The following is a 19,363-nucleotide window of genomic DNA, read 5'->3' as shown; positions in this document are numbered from 1 at the left end:
ATGACTTTTCCAAAACTCAGATACATCAAGTAGAGAGACAAAGACATCGAGGAAGTCACAGGGACTCCATAAACATAGCCATGACTCTGTTCAGCCTATCCCAGTCCTCCCGGTATGTGTGTTGTCCACACCACCCAAGGCCCAGGCATGCCTCCATTCTGGCATGGCTGGCTTGAATGAAGATTATCTTGTGAATCACATGTGTACCTACGCAAATCGCTAAAGCTGTGACATTGTTAGTATGTCTCAACAGGGACCAATAACCCCAGCATAGGCCCAACACAGTAACTCCTACCCTGAGCTAGTATTTTTCTCAAAAGACAAACTCCTTTATTTTTTTTAAAGATTTTATTTATTCATTTGACAGAGAGAGAGAGATCACAAGCAGGGAGAGAGGCAGGCAGAGAGAGAGGGGGAAGCAGGCTCCCTGCCGAGCAGAGAGCCCAATGCGGGGCTCAATTCCAGGACCCTGAGATCATGACGCAAGCAGAAGGCAGAGGCCTAACCCACTGAGTCACCCAGGTGCCCCGACCAACTCCTTTATGATCTAAATTCTCTCAGTGACAGAGAGGTTTTCTCATGAGCGCCAAAGAAGTCCTCTGCCACATCCATAGCAACATTTTTCTCACACACGTCACACCCCACAGGGTCAAAGTAATGCCAAGTAGGAATGCTGCCAACATGTTGGTGCCTGGAAAGATAAGGCTGAGGCCCTGAAACCTTATAGCTCTCATGAAACCAGGGGTGTGCCCAGCAAAGGAAGCTGGGAACGAACAAGAACAAGAGAACAGTTACTCTATTAGAATCTTCCCAAAGGAAGCCACAATCCTGTCTGCCTTTTGTCTAACACTAATCCCTCCTTCCCCTAGTTTATCTCCCTAGTGTCAAGACATTTGTACCACCGCCCTGTGTCCAGGGGCATTAGAAATTCTTTTCTACTCTGGCTTCACCTTCCTCAGAAATTCCAGCCTCAAGTCTTCAAGGTGGGTTTAAGTCTACACACATTACATTCCTTGAGATCAAGAAACCCCACTCACCTTCCAGTCCTTCTGCAAGCCAGAAGCTGCAGTGTGTTGCTATACTGGAGCAGAATCCAGGGAAAAGGAAAACCAGACACTGCTAAGGTCCAAGATCAGACTCCCCAGAAGACTGCCTGCTGGAACTGCATTCCCCTCTCATTTACATATAAGGTGAAGTCATTTCCAACCAACGCCCTCAGGAGTTGAGGCCCACATCTCCTTTGACAGCATTACTCACTTATAGATTATCTATCTTGGGAAAGACAATAGCATGCAAAAGTTAGAAACCAGATTATCTGCTCTGGTACTACTTTTTATTTGGGAGAAACTCTACTTCAAGCCACAGATGGGACCATAAGCACAGGCTTTCATTTACATCTTTAGCTCTGCTCACTTCTCTATTAAAAAATGCCCTCAGTCATTACTTACCATCCAAGGAGCATCTACTGAACCAGCTACGACCTGCTGCATGAAGGATATATGGCTTGGGCAAGACAGAAGCACGTAAACAAATATTTATAATACTGTGAAGTTGCAATAATGTTGTATCACTCCAAAGAAGGACATGCTGTCTGAAGGTGGTAGCTGTAGATGTACCCCCACATTCCCATCAGAATGGCTAAAATTAAAAAGACTGACAATACCAAAAGCTGACAAAGACATGGAGGAACTGAAACTCTGATGTTTTCCTGATGGGAATGCAAAATGGCACAGCCATGTGGTAGGTAGAATAACGCCTTCTCCCTCATCCCTGCCAAGAAGTCTAAATCCTAATCCCTGGAATCTGTGAAAATGTTACCTTATGTGACAAAAAGGCTTTTGCAGATGTGACAAAGTAACGGTTCTTGAGATGGGGAGATTATCCAGGATTTTCCAAGTGGGCCCAAAGCAATCACAGGAGAGGCAGAAGGGTGAGGGTGAGAGAGGAGATATGACGATGAAACCAGAAGTTGGAGAGAGAGATACTGGAAGATACTGCCCTGCTGCTGCCCTTGACAACAGAGGAAGGAGTGAGAAGCCATTGAATGTAGGCAGCTTCTAGAAGCTGGATGGAGAAGGCAAGGAAATGGGTTCTCACCTTACAGCCCCCAGAAAGGTTTTACTGACATGTATTATAGGACTTCTGACTTCTAGAATTATAAGATAATAAATTTAGTTGCTACAAGCCATTACATTTGTGGTAATTTATTAAAACAACAATAATAAACTGCTTCCAACTCTTTGAAAACAGTTTGGCACTATCTGCTAAAGCTAGACATATGCCTACCTTATGACCCAGCAACTCCACTTCTAGGCATACACGAGCAACAGAAATGCTTTTGTATGGGCACCAAGAAATGTGCACAAGCATGTTCATTGCAGTTTTAGTCAAAAGAATAAGAAGCTGGAAATAACCCATGTGTCTATGAGCAAAAGAATGGATAAAACAAACTCTAGTAGTAGTCACACAATGTAATACTGCTCAGAAATAAAAGTAAATGAACTGCTGATAGATACAACATGGGTGAATCTTATAGACATAACACTGAATGAAAAAACCAGTCACAAAAGCATATACTTGGGGCGCCTGGGTGGCTTAGTCGCTTGAGTGTCTGCCTTTGGCTAAGGTCATGATCCTGGGGTCCTGGGATCAAGCCCCAGGTTGGGTTCCTCGCTCAGCAGGGAGTCTGCTTCTCTCTCTGGCCCCTCCACCTGCTGGTGCTCTTGCTCTCTCTCTCTCTCCCCCTCAAATGAATGAATAAAATCTTTTTTAAAAAAGTATATACTTGATGAAAAGGTTCTGGAGATGGATGGCAGTGATGGATGCTCAACAATGTGAATGTCCTTAATGCCAACGAAATTAAAAACTGCTAAAATAGTTTTAGATTATGTATACTTTGCCATAATAAAAATGGGCATGCTACATGAATCCATTTTAACAAAGCTCAAAAATAAAACTAAACCACAGTGAAAAGAGGTGAGGGGGCACCTAAGTGGCTCTGTCAGTTAAGCGTCTGACTCGTGATACTCATGATTTCAGCTCAGGTCATGACCTCCTAGGTGGTGAAAGTGAGCCCTGTGTAGCACGCCATGCTCAGTGTGGAGTCTGCTTGAGTTTCTCTCTCCCTCTCCTCCTCTCCACCACAGTTCTCGCTCTCAAAGAAATAAATAAATCTCTAAAAAAGAGGTGAGGAAAATAGTTCCCTTTGGGGGCCACTGTCTAGGAGGGGGCATGAGGAAGCTTTCTAGGTGCTGGAAATGTTTTTTGATCTGGGTTGGTTATATAGGTGTATAAGAAAACACTCATCAAACTATGTCTAAGATCTGTATACTTTAGTTTACAAATGCCAACCCCAAGTTTATTTGCACATGATCTGATTTACCTGCATTAACATTATCAACACCAAAACAGAAATGGGGGAGAAAAGAAAAATCTACCAAAAGTATGTGGTCAGGGAAGGATTCAGGGAGGAAGTGAGATGTGAGACAAGTACTAAAGGATGAACATGGCAGATACAGAGAGGAAGGGAATTCTGGGCACAGGGAAGAGCATGGCCATGAGCAGTGAGGTGCGCGGGGGGGGGGGGTGTACAGAGTGTGCTGGCCAGAGAGAGGGGGCTGAAAGGGTAGGTGGGGCTCTAGTCTAGATCAGTAGTCTAGACTATGCTCATGCTAGGCAGATGTCAGAGGAGGTTAGGTAAGAGAGTGATAAGATGAATCCATGACAGAAGGGTGACCTGGATAGAGGGACAGAGACCTCTAAGGCTCTTGTAATAATGGTCAGGCCCCAGATGACAGGTCTAACCCAGGCAATAGTGATGGGGTCATAAGAGATAAAGGGGGCAGAAGTCCCTACTTGGTTGTAATGGGGGAGGTTAAGGGGAAATGTGGTAAGTCTGCTGGCTCCAAGCCTACTTGGCTGGTGATCCCCATAACAAAAGGGTGAAGACAAACCTACCCTTCCCCTTGCCTCCTGAGCTGGCAGTGGAGGAACACAGTTCTCTCAAGAGCTGGAAAGCACCAGATTTCCTAGCATACCATCTTACAGACAAGCAACTGAGTTTTTCTCATGGGCCAACACCTATGGTCACAGTTTGTAAGGAACAAGCTGGAACAAGAGAGGTGAGGCTTATCTACTTGACTGAGTACATCCTAGAGAAGAGGGAACATGACTCATTCAGTGTGCTGCCCAATGCCCCCAAATGCCCTCACCAACCTCACCTTCTACCACAGGGTTCTCTGGCCTAAGCCTATGGTCTCAGTCCCTGCCAGTCTCTCACTGGAAAAGTTCTCCCCACAGGCCACCCAAATCCTATATAGCTAAGGGTTTGGTAATGCCTTCTAAGTCAATCCAATTTATCCTCCCACCAATCTGTATAGCCAAAAATGTGGCAGGGACAGAGAGGAGCTGGCTGATCACGGGCACCCCAGGGCCACCAGGAGCCAGAAATAAGTCTTGGGTACTAGATCCCATCATGGCCCTACAGATCTGATATGAACCACACAGGAGGTAACTTCTGGGTTCTGTACTTGATGGCTTGTGCACATCTGAGAGTGACTGAATAGCAACAACCAAATACCACAACTTGTAAAGGAGAAACCAAGAATAGTTTTAAGCAACTCGTTTAAGGCCTGAAACTTATTCCTCATTTCTGATCCTCATCTGGCAATGTTAGTCAACGTTTAGTTAACTGCACAGTCCAATTCAGGAGCCACTACCACATGTGGATATATTTTTTTTTAAAGATTTTTTTATTTATTTATTTGACAGAGAGAGATCACAAGCAGGCAGAGAGGCAGGCAGAGAGAGAGGAGGAAGCAGGCTCCCTGCTGAGCAGAGAGCCCGATGCGGGGCTCGATCCCAGGACCCTGAGATCATGACCTGAGCCGAAGGCAGCGGCTTAACCCACTGAGCCACCCAGGCGCCCCCACATGTGGATATTTTAATTTAAATAATCTAAAATCAAATACAATAAGAAACTCAGTTCCTCAGTGCTCCACAGCCACATGGTGGCTGATGGCTACCATGTGGAGCAGATGTAGAACATCTCCATCCTCATGGAAAGTTCTATTAGATAGCCCTGGTCCTCGCATGTGGTATCTCCTGCTTGAACTGGCCTGATTATAAGAGGCATTCACTCTAGGAGCGTCTGGGTGGTGCTGATGGTTAAGCATCTGACTTTTGGTTTTGGCTAGGTTTTGACATCTTGCAGTGGAGACACTGCCTTGCATCAGACTCTCTCTCCTGTCCCTCCCCACCAGCTCTCTCTACAGTAAATACATCCTTAAAAGATTTCACTCTGAAATCTTCTACACATTCCCAAGTGGCAAGAATCCTTTTAATTTTTAACTAATAAAGGTGAAATTATGTACCACAAAGGACATTCAGTACTCCTTAATAGAAAGGCACCAAGTCTTCTGGAGTTCCTCAGTCAAAACTGAGAGAAAGTAAAAGACAACTAAGAAATTAAAGCTAACAGGGTAGAGTTAAACAGTCCACATTCTGCTTTCTTGACCATTCTACTATAAGAAGAGCTAATCTCATCCCAGAAGATTAGGGATATGTGGAAATTAATGGACCATTAATAAGAATCAATTATTCTTTAGAAATAATTTATGACTGACAAAAACAAAATTAAGCTAAGTGGAAATTTAGGTGGGTGAGGAGAGGGAAAAAGGAAAGCAGAAAGATGTTTTGCAGTAAGGAAACTACAAACAGAATTAGTAATTTTAAGAAGAGAGCTTACAGTCTGAAGATATAACTAAAACAGCTTAAATAATACTGCTTACCTAGCTAATGACAATGATCACTTAAATTTTGTTCATAACACGTATCTCTACTGGAGGAAAAGTCACCCAAGGGGAAGGAAAGCTTCCACTGAAGGCTATAATAATATTTCACCACCAACTGTCACCCTTGATAAGTGCTCCCGGGAACCCAACACAAACAATTAAGGTAGAAGAGAGCAAAAACTCCTAAGAGGCAACACCACTCCCAGGCACAAGGACAGTTCCTTCTCTGGTAAGTGGAGAGCAGACCCAAGTGCTCAAGGAAGAGGACAGGAATCTTGGGAGGGGGCGGGCAGGTGGTTAAAAAATAAGCCCAGGAGAATCCCATTCTGTCCAGTTTACAGTTCGGGTGGTTATTGTGAGTTAAGGGCACACATTAAGGTGTTCTGAAACGAGGACACAAAGCACTGTTTAATTAAGGACTTTAGGTACCTGATAAAAGACTCAAGCTACAGGGGCATTTCCTGTTCTGTATTTATTTATGCCCTCCTTTTGCTTATATAAAATAGAGCAGAAATAAATAGAAAAAGAGCTAAGGGGCACCTGGGTGCCTCAGTCGGTTAAGCTTCGGGCTCCTTGCTCATCTGGGATCTTGCTCCTCCCTCTGCCTGCTGCTGCTTCTGCTTGTGTGCACAGGTGTACTCTCTAACAAATAAATATTTTTTAAAAATGTATTTATCCCAGTTTACCCAAAATATGCTTATTTCAACAGGTAATTAATATAAAGAACTATTCATAAGAGATCTCACAATGTATTCTTTGCACTGAGTCTTCCAAAACCAGTATCTATTTTATGCTTTCAGCACGTTTGGGCTGGTCACATTTCAAGTACTCAGGAGCCAAGTGGGACCAGCGGCTAGCATATTGGACAGGACTCACTGATTTAGACTATTTCCATCATGGCAGAAAGTTCTGCTGCTGCAGGAATGACACCATGGTCTCAAAAGGTACAATGGTATTGAGTGCTGTCGAGAATGGTATGAATGTGTGTTGTGGTATTCAGTCCAACGTGGGTAGGCATAATGGAAATGGGAAGTTGCTTTGATAAAATGGTCTCCCCTACAATAAGGCAAAACAGGCTTAATCCCCAGGCTCCTGAAAGCAGCAGCAGCATTTGCTTTCTCCAACGTGGCCAAGTGGTAAGGTCTTCACACAAAGTGTTGTCTTGGTGACTTGACAGGTGGTGGAAAGAGGGTGGGTCTGACTTTATGATAATTATTAAGCTGTTATCAATGGAAAGCATGGTAGGACATTGCTAGAAAGATGGGAGGAGACAGCAGTATTAACTAGCTCAGGATCTCCCAAGTTCAATGTCAGGGTCCTCTGGGGAATCCACTGGGTTAGGATGGGCTCTGTGAGGTCAGGTCTGGTCATTTACACCCAGAGTTGGTATTGTGTCTTCCTAGTACCAGTTTACAGAAGTCACTTGCTCATTATGATCAACAAGTTCCTACTGGTTGACAGGACAGACTCTGGAGACCACATTACTGGGCAGTTCCAGTGAATTCACAGGCTGGTCCCATCCCTATGTCCTGGGTTTGATTATGTGAGAGAGCTGGCACTGGCTATAAAGGGACTTCGCTGGGCAGGGCTGATTAGCCAGCACTCACTTTCAGGGCCTGCAGGACAAATCCCTGCCCAGACTAAGCTGTCTTCCTCCTGAGCAGCTGGTCCTTCTCTGTTTTTGACATCAAGTCTTTTACTCCTGGTTGGCTAGTCTGGGTGGCTCAGTCAGTTAAGTGGCCTACTCTGGATTTCAGCTTGGGTCATGATCTCAGGGTCCTGTGATAGAGCCCTGCATCAGGTTCCCTGCTCAGTGGGGAGCCTGCTTGAGGATTCTCTCTCTGTCTCTCTGGCCCTCCCCCCACTTGCATTCTCATTCTCTCTCAAGTAAATAAATAAATAAGTCCTAAAAGAAATTAACTATTGGCTTAGCAAGTCCACCAGTGTAGAACCTGGGTTGCTGTGGTAGATATACTGGCTTAACTTCCTTCTTAGTGCTATTTTTTCAAAAAGATTTTATTTATTTATTTGAGAGAGGGAGAGAGGCAGAGGGAGAAGCAGGGAGCCTGACATGGGGCTCGATCCCAGGACCCTGGGATCATGACCTGAGCCAAAGGCAGATGCTTAACTGAATGAGCCCCCCAGGTACCCCTGAATAAACTGTATTATATTAGTTTCACCTTTCTCTTTTTTACTTTTTCAAATGTAGCTGTTAGAAAATTTAAGATTATATATACCTCTAGCATTCTATTTGTATTATCTAGCACCAACCCATACTATTATTTTTTCTTTAAACTGAGTTCTTTTCATTTTCTACTCATTCTGAAAAATAGTCATGAAATTACAGTTTGATGTACTAGTTATATTTTTATAATACCACTTAAAAAATTCACACAACTGGGATGCCTGGGTGGCTCAGTTGGTTAAGCAGCTGCCTTCGGCTCAGGTCATGATCCCGGCGTCCTGGGATCGAGTCCCACATCGGGCTCCTTGCTCATCAGGGAGCCTGCTTCTCCCTCTGCCTCTGCCTGCCATTCTGTCTGCCTGTGCTTGCTCTCTCTCCCTCTCTCTCTCTGACAAATGAATGAATAAAATCTTTAAAAAAAAAAATTCACACAACTATTAGCCTAAAATTGAAAAGATAAATCTGTCCATATGTAACCTAAAACCCTCTTGTGTATCACACCCTTTGGGAAATGCTGGCCCAGGGCAGAGCTACTCAGAGTGTGGCCCATGGATGGGTGCCAGTCTCCTTATTTTCTGTTATCATTTAAAATAAGGACATAAATTGAGAGCATGCATTTAGAAACATTTATAGCAATTTGACAGACTAATCTAATATCTAATCTAATATCCATTGATACCGTGGAATCTAATATCTTATCTAATATTTAAAAATCAGGAGTTATATCTTCCATGTCCTTCCTTTACATTCTATTTTTCTAGTAAGTCTTTTTTATTTTATTTTGCCAAGATATTGGTCAATAACAAACTGGGAATCAGAAACAAAAAACAAACTGATCACCAGAATTAGTTTGCGACACACTGGCTTAGAGTGTAAGAGAATCTTCCACAGGCCTTCTGCAGTGATGACCCAAGAACTGAAGTCCTCAGTCACACCCAACAGTGTCCTAAGACAGAAAAGTGTACTAAGGTGATTTTTCAGAGCCCAACAATGAAGGCTCGCATAGAGAGAGTAGGAAGTTAATTCCTGGCAAGTCAGAAATCCTGTTAAATGGAAACTTTCTTCCTCTAAGCATTTTAATCTATAAAATTTTTGCTATTGGGGCGCCTGGGTGGCTCAGTGGGTTAAGCCTCTGCCTTCAGCTCAGGTCATGGTCTCGGGGTCCTGGGATTGAGCCCTGCATCGGGCTCTCTGCTCAGCGGGGAGCCTGCTTCCCCCTCTCTCTCTGCCTCTGCTCACTTGTGATCTCTCTCTCTCTCTCTCTGTCAAATAAATAAATAAATAAAATCTTTTAAAAAAATAAAAAAATAAAATTTTTGCTGTAATTCTAAGAAATGTGGGTCATTACCTTTGAGGAGAAAAACTGTATACAAAGGAAAAGGCACACAAAATCCTTATAAAACGTGGACCTAGAGTACTGAGTTAGATCTCGAGACGGGTACAGAAGATGTGTCAGCCGGAGTTACAGCAAGCCGGGAGCTCGCGTGGAGTGTTTGCGAGAAGAGTTTGTTTTTATCTACCTGGGAAGGCACATGTGGCATGAAGGTAAAAAATACTTAACTCTGGAGTCAAACGCACTGCCTTGCCACTTAACTGTATGACCTTGAGCAACTTACTTACGCTCTCTTACATTCAGCATACTCACCTGTTGCAGTAGAGAATCTCCAAAAAAGGAGATCCATCCTCTACCAGCGGGTGCTTGCCACTCTTCACATCACGAGGTGGAGTCTGGCTCCCTCCCCTTGAATTTGGCTGGCCTTGTGACTTGCTTTCACCACTGAATGCAGGAAAAGTGACATTCTGGGACTTCCAAGCCCAAGCCTTAAGAGAACTGGCAACTTCTGCTTCCTCGATGCTGAAGCCCAGCCGCGATGCTGTGAGAAGTCCAGGACTGACTCCCTGTGATTAGCTACCAGGCCCGTGACAGGCTATGTTGCCCAGGTGAGCTCCCAGCTGACAGCAACTCCAGCTGACACCACATGGAACAGAAAAACCACTCAACTGAGCCCAACCTACCCCTAGAATCGTGAGAAATAGTAAGTTTGAAATGATTTGCTACACGGCAATAGAGAATTGAAACATCTCTAAAATGAGGATAGGGGTGCCTGGGTGGCTCAGTGGGTTAGGCCGCTGCCTTTGGCTCAGGTCATGATCCCAGGGCCCTGGGATCAAGTCCCGCACTGGGCTCCTTGCTCGTCAGGGAGCCTGCTTCTCCCTCTGCCTCTGCCTGCCACTCTTCCTGCTTGTGCGCTTGCTCACTCTCTCTCTCTCTCTCTGACAAATAAATAAATAAATAAAATCTTAAAAAAAATAAAATGAGGATAGAAACAGAAAAACAGTGTAAAGAGTGGCTGTAAGGAATAAAGTAAAATAATGTATGACAAGTGCTTCTAATGGTGCTTGGCACCTAAGTGCTCAACAATTAGCAGCTGTTAGCCTTTGAGGAGCTAAAACGAACACATGTGCGGTGTGTAACTGCAGGCTGTCTGGGAGGGGGTTACAGTCAGGTTCCACCGCCTTGCAGGCCCCGAGCAGCAGAACGCACAGAAGGTGGAAAAGCCAGACTTTGTGGTGAAACAAGTATTGGACCTGAAAGATGGAGATCACAGAATGATGGTTTCTAAACCTCTGACACACGGACACCCACCCAAGGACTGCTGCGCAAGAACCGTATGTGTCTGCACCAAAGGCTGAAGACTGCCGTGGCACAACTGCAGAGGTCTCTACAGAGAGTAGACAGGTGGCTGCCCGCACCTGGGGGGCGGGCGGTGAGGGGGAATGGGGGATGACCGCTGATGGGTATGGGCTTCTCTGTGGGGTGATGAAAATGTTCTAAATTTGGCTGTGGTGACAGCTGTACAACTCTGTGAAAATACAGAAAATCACTGAATTGTGCATTTTATTTTATTTTATTTTTTAAAGATTTTACTTATTTGACAGAGATCACAAGCAGGCAGAGAGAGAGGGGGAAGCAGGCTCCCTGCCGAGCAGAGAGCCCGATGCGGGGCTCGATCCCAGGACTCTGGGATCATGACCTGAGCCGAAGGGAGAGGCTTAGCCCTCTGAGCCACCCAGGCGCCCCTGAATTGTGAATTTTAAAAGGGTGAAATGTATAGTATATAAACAATGTCTCACAAAGTTACTACTATATAGTAAAGTAAAAATGAAGAGGGTGGAGATGACAAAGGAGCAAGAAGCATTCCATAGGGTTGTTTGGCACTAAAAGATGCCAGCCTATTCGGCATCAAGAGGAAAAGCAGGTATTTGCAGACAGTGAATGAACTCAGCACCAGCCAAGAGCTGTGGACCCTGAAGACAGACCCTGCTCTTCCAAAGGATCATGGGAATTTGACATGGCTGTCTGATGGCTGTGCAGCTCAATCATATCTGGCTTCCTTCTGCTTAAGGCACATCCTGAACTCTGCTAATCACACGGCTTTTAAAAAGAGGAAAACTTCCTCGGCAAAATGATAACAAAAATGCTTCCTGAAAGAAAAGCAAATAAAGGCCTACATTCGGACAGACCCCAGAGGTGGATGAGGGGGATCCCAAAGTTTGGCCACCCCAGAGCCTCAGGTGTCAACTCCACATTTGAAGGAGGTCCCCTGAGATGTGAGATGGGCAGTGGGCAATCTCTTCCAGGCCACAGTCTCCCCAAAGCAGCTACCCCCAACCACAGCCACTTCCTGGGCAAGTTTTCAAATCCTTGGACTGCTGCCAGAGCTAATGCAGCGCACCAGCAGTCCCCCCAAACCAGGCAGTATCATCTTCAGCATTATCCTAGGAGCTGAGCACATTCTGAGTTATATCCTGTTAAATCTTCCCAACAAGGCCCACCAGACTGTGCACCAACATCTCCCAGAAGTCCCCATCTCTTCTTGCTCAAATCAACCCTGAATATCCTTGTTTTGTAAGTCAATCCATATAATTCCTACAAAAGATGAGATGTTCTTTAAAAAAAAAAAAAAAAAAAAAAAAAAAAAAAAAAACTACTCCAGAAGATGGGGCAGCTGAATAAGAGGATAACATCTTTTAATCCTGGAGAGGAAGAAGGGCTAGAAATAGAAATGAAAGACTGACTACTTGTGTCACCAGTGTTGGGACATCAGTAGAGAAACCGCTGATGGTCAAGCAGACTTTCAGTGATTTGCCTTGAAGGTCCTACCAAGTCCAAGTCCCACAGTGCCATCACTAAACAAGGCCAGAAGCCCCAGATCAAACACAACTTTGTGTCTTTCCCTCATGACCTATGGATCCTTCCTAATGCCGAGAGGACCTGAGATGTTTAATATGCATGCACAAACTCAACTTGCTCTTCTTAGGTCCAAGCAGTTTTATTTTTTTTTTAAGATTTTATTTATTTGACAGAGAGAGAGCGCGCGCACGAGCGCACACAAGCAGGGGGAATGGCAGACAGAGGGAGAAGCAGACTTCCCACTGAACAGGGAGCCAGATGTGGGACTCAATCCCAGGACCCTGAGATCATGACCTGTGCCAAAGGCAGATGAGGTCCAAGCAGTTTTAGAATCCAAGTGTTCAGGGTGCCTGGCTGGTTCAGTTGGTGGAACATGCAACTCTTGGTCTTAGAGTTGTGAGTTCAAGTCCCATATTGGGTGTAGAGATTACAGAAAAGTCTTTTATAAAAAAAAGAACTGAGCATTCTAGTCTTAAATACAATTTTGGAAAAAGATGAAGAATTCTGATTTCTTGGGGACCTACTCCCAGCCTTTCCTAAGAAGCCCCACCCTACTTTGGCCCCTGCAGGAGGGTCTCCTCACCTTCCAGTGTGCACCCCTACTTTCTCCTGATCTAGGGCAGGGGATGGAAAATTTCCAAGTGGAAGGACAAAAGGGAACCTCATTCTTTGTCAGAGCAATGCTCTCCTTACCAGGGAACAATGGGGAAATGAGTTCAATTCAATAAACAACATTCACCCATCAAATGTACCAGAAAACTCAAGAGGTCTTAGGAAACATGTTTTGTAATTCCACTACCACAAACTCCACCAACACACCGCTTCAGTCCAATTCATGAATATTTACTGCAAGCTGGACCCAGTGTAGCTGCTCCCAGCATAATGCAATTGTTAAACATCAGTTTTAGACTTACTGTGTACCTGTACCAGGTGGCACTGAGAGAGGCACCTATAACCTAGACCTAGACCTTGTTTTCAAGCCGATGTTATAATAGGAAGTAACTGCTAACCGGCTTAAGTACTTACTGTATGTCAGCCACTGCTTTACAGATACTAATTCCTTCCTCAGAGCAGTGCTTCTGTCTCCCACGTTATTCTTAAGCCCATTTTAAAGGTGAGAAAACTGAAGGTCAAGATGTCAAATAATTTTCCTGACGTGAGACTGAGGAAAGTGGCGAGGTGGCATTCACTCCCAGGCCTTCTGCGGCTCAATCTACTCAGCTCCAGCACAGCAGTAGCCACCAGCACTGGGTCTGGCTTACAGGGGTCACTCAGGGATGCCTGCTGAGAGGAGCTGGCTGGTTAATGTAAGAGGCAGAATGAGAGTGTTTCGCTGAAGGTGCCACAGGCACAGACAAGAGGAAGTTCCTTAATTCTGACTAAGAGGAGCCTAGAGGAAGTGAACCCTGGAATGGGAAAAGGTAAGAAGGGGGCATTTCAGGCTGAGGGGAGCACAGGATCTGTGTAACATCGAAACCGTCTGACAGCTGAGATCCAGTGATTCTATCTATTGGCTAAAGGTATTTAAGCAGATCCAAGCAACAGGGGCTTGCTCGTCACTAAACAGTGCCTACAACAAAGCCCTAGAAAGAACAGTACATTTGCTAATTTCCATCCTGCGGGTGAATAAAGGGAAAGAAAAAAAGGCATCACTGGTGGGTAATGGGAATGCACAGGATTTCAATATTGGAAGAACCTGTTGTTAAAGGAAACCACCAGAGGTATTCCCTAGTCACCTTCTACATCAGCTCTGAAAAGCACTCATCAATTCATATCACCTAGATGTGCGAGCTGAATCTCATTAAGAATGGATCCCAAATGATAAGGCCTCTGGGTAACCAAGAATGATCAGCATCCCAGATGGATTGTAATAAAACCTCAATAATCCAGATTTTACTGAGAATGACATTATTTTTCCAAGTATCTGGCCTCACTAGCCCTCAAAAGAACAAACCATGGTACTACCTGGTCCCTAAACTGAACACTCCCAATTTTTCCACACCAACCGTAATGCATGTAAGTGTAGTATTTTATTTTATTTTTAAAGATTTTATTTATTTGACAGACAGAGATCACAAGTAGGCAGAGAGGCAGGCAGAGAGAGGAGGAAGCAGACCCCCTGCTGAGCAAGAGAGCCTGATGCAGGGCTCGATCCCAGGGTTCTGGGATCATGACCCGAGAAGGCAGAGGCTTTAACCCACTGAGCCACCCAGGCGCCCCGTAAGTGTAGTATTTTAAACCTTCACATGTCTTTCTATGGTTCCAATTTCAAGTAAAGGAAAACAGCTTTAAGCTAATCTTAAAATCAGTAGAGAATGCATTAAATGGTTCTACAATAAAGTTCCCCACTAGAGCTTAGTAGAATGCCCCTTTATTAAGTTCCTTCAAAGAAATTTAAATCTCACAGATAAACAGCAAGCCCAACCAAAAAGCTCCTCCCTGCCATTAAAACGTGGAAATAACCTATTATTTAAAGTCCCAAATAAAACTGCAAACTTCAACAACCTTTTTGATATTTTCTTCTGCTAGGTCTCCCTCCCTCAAGGCTGATTGTGATGGGTGGGTTGGTTAGTGGGTTCTGGGTTCTTCCCTAGCAGACATATCTGAGTTTCTCAAAGTAAGCAAAAAGAATGAAAACAGAAGTGTACATATTTATAGTATTTATATCACTAACGTGTGATATTGGTTAAAATCTGCCTTTAAAAAAATGCATGATGAAAAACACATACTGGGAAAGACTTAAGCCACCTCCTCCTATGAACGATGTAAATGAAGGCCCAATCAGAAAATACCTCCCACCCACCACGAAAAGCACGTTTTAAGTGAATAATGACTATTTCTCTTGATTTCTTTCCCTTCCTTGGTTCACTTCATATAAAATATTCATATCTTCACTATGCGACAATTCTTCGAATCATATACTTAAATTAAGATCTGCGCCTTTGTAGCATGCACGTTATACTACAGTAAAAAATGTTTAAAAATAGGTCACATTAACTTAAAAAAAAAAAAAAGGTGTTGCCAGGAAAAACAGCAGGAAATCGGTTTCCGAGCTGCCTGCACCCCCGCACTACCTGCAACCACTTTACAGAACATCGAAGACGCGAGACCTGCTTATCGAAAATTCTGCCAAATGTCCTCAAAATTTCTCCCTGCTTCGCTCATTTCTGGGCAGCCCGTCTGGGCACCAGCACTCCATAGCTCCTAGCAGTTGCAGCCTCGCGGGCTGGGAGACGCGGGGGTCGCGCTGCCACTTGAGGGGGCCTGCGGGAGAGCCCTGGGCAGCGCAACCGAGGCCTTGCGGGAGCGCCCGCGGGTGGTGGGAGAACCCGGCCCGGGGCTCGCGCCCGCCGGCACTCCTTCCGCCCCTGCCAGTAGGTGAAGTGCCGGATCTGCCCCAGGATGCCGCGAAGCATGAAGCCGGGCCACCTTCAGGGCCGGCTGCAGCTGCCGCTCGCGCGCATTTCCCAAGACGCAGAGTGGGCGAGTGCGCAGGCCCCGGCGACCCCCTGGAGCCCGCTCAGCCTTTCCCAGTGCCCCCCACGCCGGCTGCTCCCTGAGAGGGGGCCGGCCCCCCGGAGCCCCTAGGGCATCCAGCGTGGGCCCAGACTCCCCACACCAAACATACTTGCCACCCACCCTAAGCTACCCCCAACTGCACCCACTCACTCAGGCCACCTGAGAAGGGTCGCTGCCACCGGCACCGCGAGCGTCGCGGCCCTGGATACCGTGCCTAGTTGACCATGGGCCGGGAGAAGGGCGTTTAGCCCAGCACCGCGCTGCGTCCCCGCCCCGCGCGCTCCAGAGCCGCTGCCCTGCGCGGCCCACGGAGGGTCCGCCCCGCCCCCCTGGGGGGGGGGTACCTGAAGCCCCCACGCGCCCGCCGCACCCCGGGCGCCCTACCTGAAGGTCGGTGGTTGGGCGGGGAAGTCCGCACGGCGCCTGACTCGGCCATCTTCCCGGGGAGTGGGGATCCCCGCGTAGCCCCCTCCGTCCCGCTTGCAGCCCCGCAGCCGCCACCGCGCTCCATCCGGACGCGCGGGCTGCACAGGCGCACTGCCGGAACCGCCGCGCCGCACCGGACCCGCGCGCACCCGCACGCGCACGCGTCCTCCTCACACAGCGTGCGCACACGGCGTGCACGTGCGAAGTGAGCGCCGGTTCTCACGCCGCGCACGCGCACCTGTGAGGGGCACACCGGTCCTCCAAGCATACATGGCGTGTACATAATTCCTCATAGACTGCTTACACGTAGTGTGTACACACCAGTGTTAAACGCACCTCCCCACAGTGTGTGCACCCTCAAAGCACTGTATACATAGGATGAAGTTTCTCACATTGTGCACGCATCCTCAAAGAGCTGCGAACACAGTGCACATATACCACGTGCACACACGTGTTCACCCAGCGCGCACGTGTTCTCATACACCGTGGGCACACGTCCTCACACAGCCTGTGTACGTTCACACACACGAGGCGTCCACACACATTCAAGCTCAGTCCTGCAGCTCTGGAAATAGTTCCTAGCTAGGGCCTCAGGCAGGCGCCACTGGTGTAGACACCTGATGGACCCTCCCGCCAAGCACATTCAGGTTCCAGTTCTCAAGGTGGATGGGCAGCCGGTGCTAGGTTCTCCCTCAGCCCAGCCAAGACGTGCACCACCCCGGACAGGACTACAGTAAGCTCACTGGTCAACCTCCCAGGCAAGGCAGGGGCATGTAGTCGTAGGAATCATGATTCCTTTTTTCCTGGGGGGAAAATAATGCCCAGTTGAGAAATCTCTGCGAGGACCTTTCTCTCTCTCTTTTTTAAAGATTTTATTTATTTATTTGACAGAGATCACAAGTAGGCAGAGAAGCAGGCTCCCCGCCGAGCAGAGAGCCTGATGCAGGGCTCGATCCCAGGACCCTGGGACCATGACCTGAGCTGAAGACAGAAGCTCCAACCCACTGAGCCACCCAGGCGCCCCAGAACAACCTCTCTTTGAAGAAACTGTTAAACGTGTAGTAGCCTCCGGAGTGGAGGTCATGAGCATCTCACCTTCTCAAAGACATACATACTGAAAAAGATGTCTGCATTACGCCAGTTCAAGCTTCCAGGTGTTTACCCAGGTACAGCCTGCCAAGTGATAACTGATCTCAGTGGGGCCCCAGGCTGCACATTTCTGTTGGACAGTGACCAGCCCTCTGAGGTTTAAACTCCCACCCCTGGGGGAGGGAGAAATGCCTGATTAAAACTCAGAATTAAGCTGAGTAAGAGTACAAGATTTTTATTGGGGATGATAAAAACATTCTAGAATTAGATTATGTGATGGTCGACTCCTTAAGTATACTAAAAACCACTAAATTTTACATTTTAAATGGGTGAACTTCAAAATATGTAAGTTATACGAATTTTAAAAAACCCACCAAAGTCGAACCCTCAGGAACCTGCATCTGAATTAATAGTGAAAAGCTTGGAGAGTCCCTTTGTGGCAGAAAAACATGATGAACGTGTTGGTGGCACTCCCAAAGGTGCACAAGGAATAGGGTGTGACTGTGGTGAGAAAGCCAGAAGGGGACTTTAGACAGAAATGAGCAGGAAAGCGGGCAAGTGCAAGCTGGTCCCTTGGCTATTTAAAAAAAAAAAAAAAAGTTTCTAACCCAAGTAAGATTGAGCCAAGTTAATTAGGGTATGGGAGCCATCTTTACTGCCCCCCCCACCCCCGTTTTCCCTTAGAGACCTTGGGTAGTAGTTCATAATTAATCCAACTCTTCAGCTTTTGTCTTGCTGACATGCCGGAATAGCATTTCATCTTGGTTTCATTCTATTTTTTCCTTTCTATTCCCACTTCCATTCCTCCAGTCATAGTCACTTCACTATTTTATTTTTGTAGCTCTATTTTCTAAATATATAGTGTTGTGAAGATATGCATGGTTTTAACTTATATAAATGATATTGCACAATAGCTATCACTGTATTTCCTTGCTTGGAATCGTCAACATCTATTCATTGCAGCTGTATACAAATCAGAAATATATTTGTCATTCATTCTGGTTTACTTTTTTTAAATGTATTTATTTTTTATGTATAGAGAAAGAGAGCCTACAAGCAGGGGGAGGGACAAAGGGAGAGGGAGAATCCTTCAGCAGACTCCTGGCAGAGGACAGAGCCGAAGTCCAGAGCAGGCAGCTTAACTGACTGAGCCACCCACATGCTCCTTGGTTGCCTATTCAATCCTTGTCCATCTTTCTATTGGTCTACTTATCTTTTTCCTGTTGATTTCCATTTTTTTTTGTTTTTAGGATTTTATTTATTTGACAGAGGGAGAGAGAGTGCACAAGCAGGGGGAGTGGCAGGTAGAGGGAAGGGAAGCAGGCTCCCCGCAGAGTACGGGGAGCCCGATGTGGGACTTGATCCCAGGACCCCAGGATCATGACCTGAGCCAAAGGCAGACGCTTAATGACTGAGCCACCCAGGTGCCCTTCCAAAAAACTTTTTTTTTTTTTTAAGATTTATTTATTTATTTGAGAGAGAGAATGAGCATGAGAAGTGGCAGGGTCAGAGGGAGAAGCAGACTCACTGCCAAGCAGGGAGCCTGATACGGGACTTGATCCTGGGACTCCAGGATCATGACCTGAGCTGAAGGCAGTCGCTTAACCAACTGAGCCACCCAGGTGTCCCCCAAAACTTGTTTTAAAAATAACCTCTACACCCAACCTGGGGCTTGAATTCATGACCCCAAGATCAAGAGTGGCATGCTCTACCAACTGAACCAGCCAGGCACCCCCAAGTTTTTCAGAACTTTTTACATTTTTACTTCCTAGTGCAAATGTAATATAGGCAACAGTTTTCCTCGAAAGGACAAGTTCACTTGTGGGTTATATCCACGGATATTGCTGTATTAGAAATTTAAATATTTAGTATTAATTCACTAACCTGATGCTGTAATATAACATACTTCTAAAGAAAAGTAACAACAAAAATATTAACAGTGGCATTTTCACATTTCTGCAAATCTCTTTACAGTTTGGCTTAATAGTGGAGTCTCAGATCTACTTTTCTATTTAATGTGTTGTAGTATGTTCTTTTAGTTAAAACAGGAATGTAGTTGGAAAAGGGAGAAACATTCTCATAGCCCCTTCAGGTAACTGTATGTTCTTTTGATACTACACCCAATCTTGACTTATGGTAATTTCTTCAAGGTTAGCA

General features: G+C 45.8%; 1 protein-coding gene across 9 annotated transcripts in view; it reads right to left on the bottom strand.

The window, feature by feature from the left end:
- MAP7D2 (MAP7 domain containing 2) overlaps nt 1–16,310 on the bottom strand; it is a 97,176-nt gene extending 80,866 nt beyond the window's left edge. For 4 of the 9 annotated variants that reach the window (XM_047715459.1, XM_047715462.1, XM_047715460.1 and 1 more), the window contains exon 1: nt 16,076–16,308. In XM_047715459.1, coding sequence (XP_047571415.1) covers nt 16,076–16,202 — 127 coding nt within the window. In that variant the 5' untranslated portion in view covers nt 16,203–16,308. Of the gene's footprint in view, nt 1–16,075 lie in introns of all 9 variants that reach the window. The other 5 variants (XM_047715457.1, XM_047715464.1, XM_047715463.1 and 2 more) reach the window with 3 other exon arrangements.
- Nucleotides 16,311–19,363: the final 3,053 nt, after the last annotated feature.

The sequence above is a fragment of the Lutra lutra genome, chromosome X (assembly GCF_902655055.1).
Source record: "Lutra lutra chromosome X, mLutLut1.2, whole genome shotgun sequence".
Lineage (NCBI taxonomy): Eukaryota > Metazoa > Chordata > Mammalia > Carnivora > Mustelidae > Lutra > Lutra lutra.
The sequence above is the reverse complement of the archived record's forward strand: the minus strand, read 5'-3'. Positions and strand labels throughout refer to the sequence as shown.